At 53.6% G+C, this 2,161-nt stretch overlaps 1 protein-coding gene across 1 annotated transcript in view; it reads right to left on the bottom strand.

Moving 5' to 3' along the window:
• Positions 1-2,161, bottom strand: part of CDHR1 (cadherin related family member 1) — a 52,765-nt gene that overhangs the window by 26,745 nt on the left and 23,859 nt on the right. The window contains exons 2-3 of the mRNA XM_011355456.2: positions 1,961-2,141; positions 851-996 (exon numbers count right to left, since the gene is read on the bottom strand). Of these exons, the coding sequence (XP_011353758.2) occupies positions 851-996; positions 1,961-2,141 (327 nt within the window). The remainder of the gene's footprint in view (positions 1-850; positions 997-1,960; positions 2,142-2,161) is intronic.

The following is a 2,161-nucleotide window of genomic DNA, read 5'->3' as shown; positions in this document are numbered from 1 at the left end:
AGCACAAAGACTGAGTGAGTGTCCAGGAGTGACATATCCTAGGTACTCCCCGAGGCTGGGGGTGGGGGGAGGGCGGGGAGCTGTCCCTGCCCTACTGAGCCCATCAGAACAGGCCAGGCCATGTTGATTCTGGCCATGCTTGAAACCTTCTTTTGGGGGCGTGCATGTCAGGGGTTCTCATGAACCCAGAGGGATTGTTGAGGCACCAATAGGAAGTGCTCTCTAGCTAGAAGGAGGAGACAAGCTAACATAGTGTGTGGAGGTCTCTGGAAGAAGGGATTTTTCCTTTTTTCTATATCCTTTCCTCCCCCCTATCTCTCCCATGCCTCTCCATATTCCACATTTCTGCAGAGGTCCTGGTCTGAATCTTAAGCATTCGCCCAGACAAGCTGAGACCTCAGTGAGGAAGAGCGTCAAAATCACCGAGTTTCTGGGGGTTCCAGGGAGGGGCAGCCCGGTCACACTTCTACCATCCCCCCACCCCCTACCACCCCAAAGCAGTCTCTCAGGCCCACCTTTTACTTTTCCTACTCTGGCCTGTGGCTGGTGGTGTCCACCATCAGACTAAAGCTGGCAGCAGCCCCACAGTTATGTGGCCAGCTAGGCCAACCAGCCTGGTGTGGCATCTCAAATGAAATGTAGCCCATGCCCTGTCACCTGCGGGTTCAGAAGGGTGCATAGGGATGGATTTTTTCCAGACTCAGATCCATTCTCTAAACCACACCTTCCAGCCCTGATCTGCTTTCTGAGTTTTCTGTGGCTTATAGGACCTCTCCAAAGACAGTCTCTAGGGGCCCTTCCAGTTCACAGAGTTTTGTCTGCAGGCAGTAATCCTCACACCTTCCCATACCTCTCTGTCCAGCTCTTCAACCAGGGTGATGTTTCCAAAACTGGGATCCACGGAAAAGAAGCTTCTAGAGCTGGGGTCGAAGCTGATATGGTAGGAAACAGGGTCTCCCTCGGGGTCTGTTCCATTTAGGGTGTACACATGAGAGCCTGGAAGGAAACAGAAGGGAGACCAAGAATCTGGAACTTTCCTAAAAGTGACTACAGCTCAGAACCAAGGATTCAAATATTTATACAGTGAATTTGCAATTCAGTGCCAAAGGCATCACCCTGAACTAAGCACTTACTACTGGCCTCGCAGCCCTGTTAGTTGCCTCCCACTCTATCTTTATTCTTCATTGTCAGTGAGATGTTTGGTATCAACCACTTTACAGATTGTCAGCTATAAGATTGCAGAGGAATTTCCCCTCTGTTGTGCCTAACTCTATGGCCTCTGACTGGTAATGGCTCCTGTTCCAGGATCCAAGATCCGGGGGCTCTTTGGGGAAGTGGGTAGGGTAAAAAGGAGGTGCCATTAAGGCGGGAGGGGTGGCCCATGGGGCAGCACTGTTTCCCCCCTCTGGGGATTAGTTCTTCAGGGATTTCTGAGCAGGTGCCTCTTTTACACTGCTGACTTTTTGCTCAGGGACCCAACCCAGACAGGACTAGGCAGAGGAAGTGCAAATATCTCTCCTCTTTCTCCTTCCTCTCTCTGCATATCCCAGTGAATCCAGTTAAATGTTCTCAGGCTTGTTTAAAGCCTAAAAGATCTGAGGCTCTGGGGGGTCACTACAGTTGCTCAAGGTCACACAGTGGTTATGGGACAATTGCCGCCATGCCCAGCCATTACCACTATGCTGAGGACTTCTGCCTGCCCGCTAGGGCCAGCCCTGTCTTCCGGTTCCCAACAGGGTCTCCAGGATTTGCGTGGCTTAAGTCTCCATGGCAGCCCTGACCTCCTTTCCTGCAACTGCCCGGGGGAATTCCAAGCGCAAACAGGGCTCCCCAGGAGCACCGGCAGCCTGGCGCTCTGTGTCTCTGCAGGCTCGGGGGACTTATGGTTCCGTGCTGTGTCCAGGGGTACGAGGGCGGCCCCTCTGGGAGACTTATGGGGGCCAGTGCCAGGGCTCCTCACCAACAGGGGTGTCCTCCGGGAGGCTGAATAGGGCCATGTTTCCGTTAGTGCTGCCGAGCCCGTTGTCGAAGAAGTGCGGGGCGAAGTTGGCCTGGGCTAGGAAGAAAACACGAACAAATGGGCACCCAGACACTCGGAGGAATAACTTTGCATCAGCACGGTCCGGCTTCTGGCCCCTGACCTGGGCAAGATGGCACTCCC

Source organism: Pteropus vampyrus, unplaced genomic scaffold (genome assembly GCF_000151845.1).
Source record: "Pteropus vampyrus isolate Shadow unplaced genomic scaffold, Pvam_2.0 Scaffold20, whole genome shotgun sequence".
Taxonomy (NCBI): domain Eukaryota; kingdom Metazoa; phylum Chordata; class Mammalia; order Chiroptera; family Pteropodidae; genus Pteropus; species Pteropus vampyrus.
The sequence above is the reverse complement of the archived record's forward strand: the minus strand, read 5'-3'. Positions and strand labels throughout refer to the sequence as shown.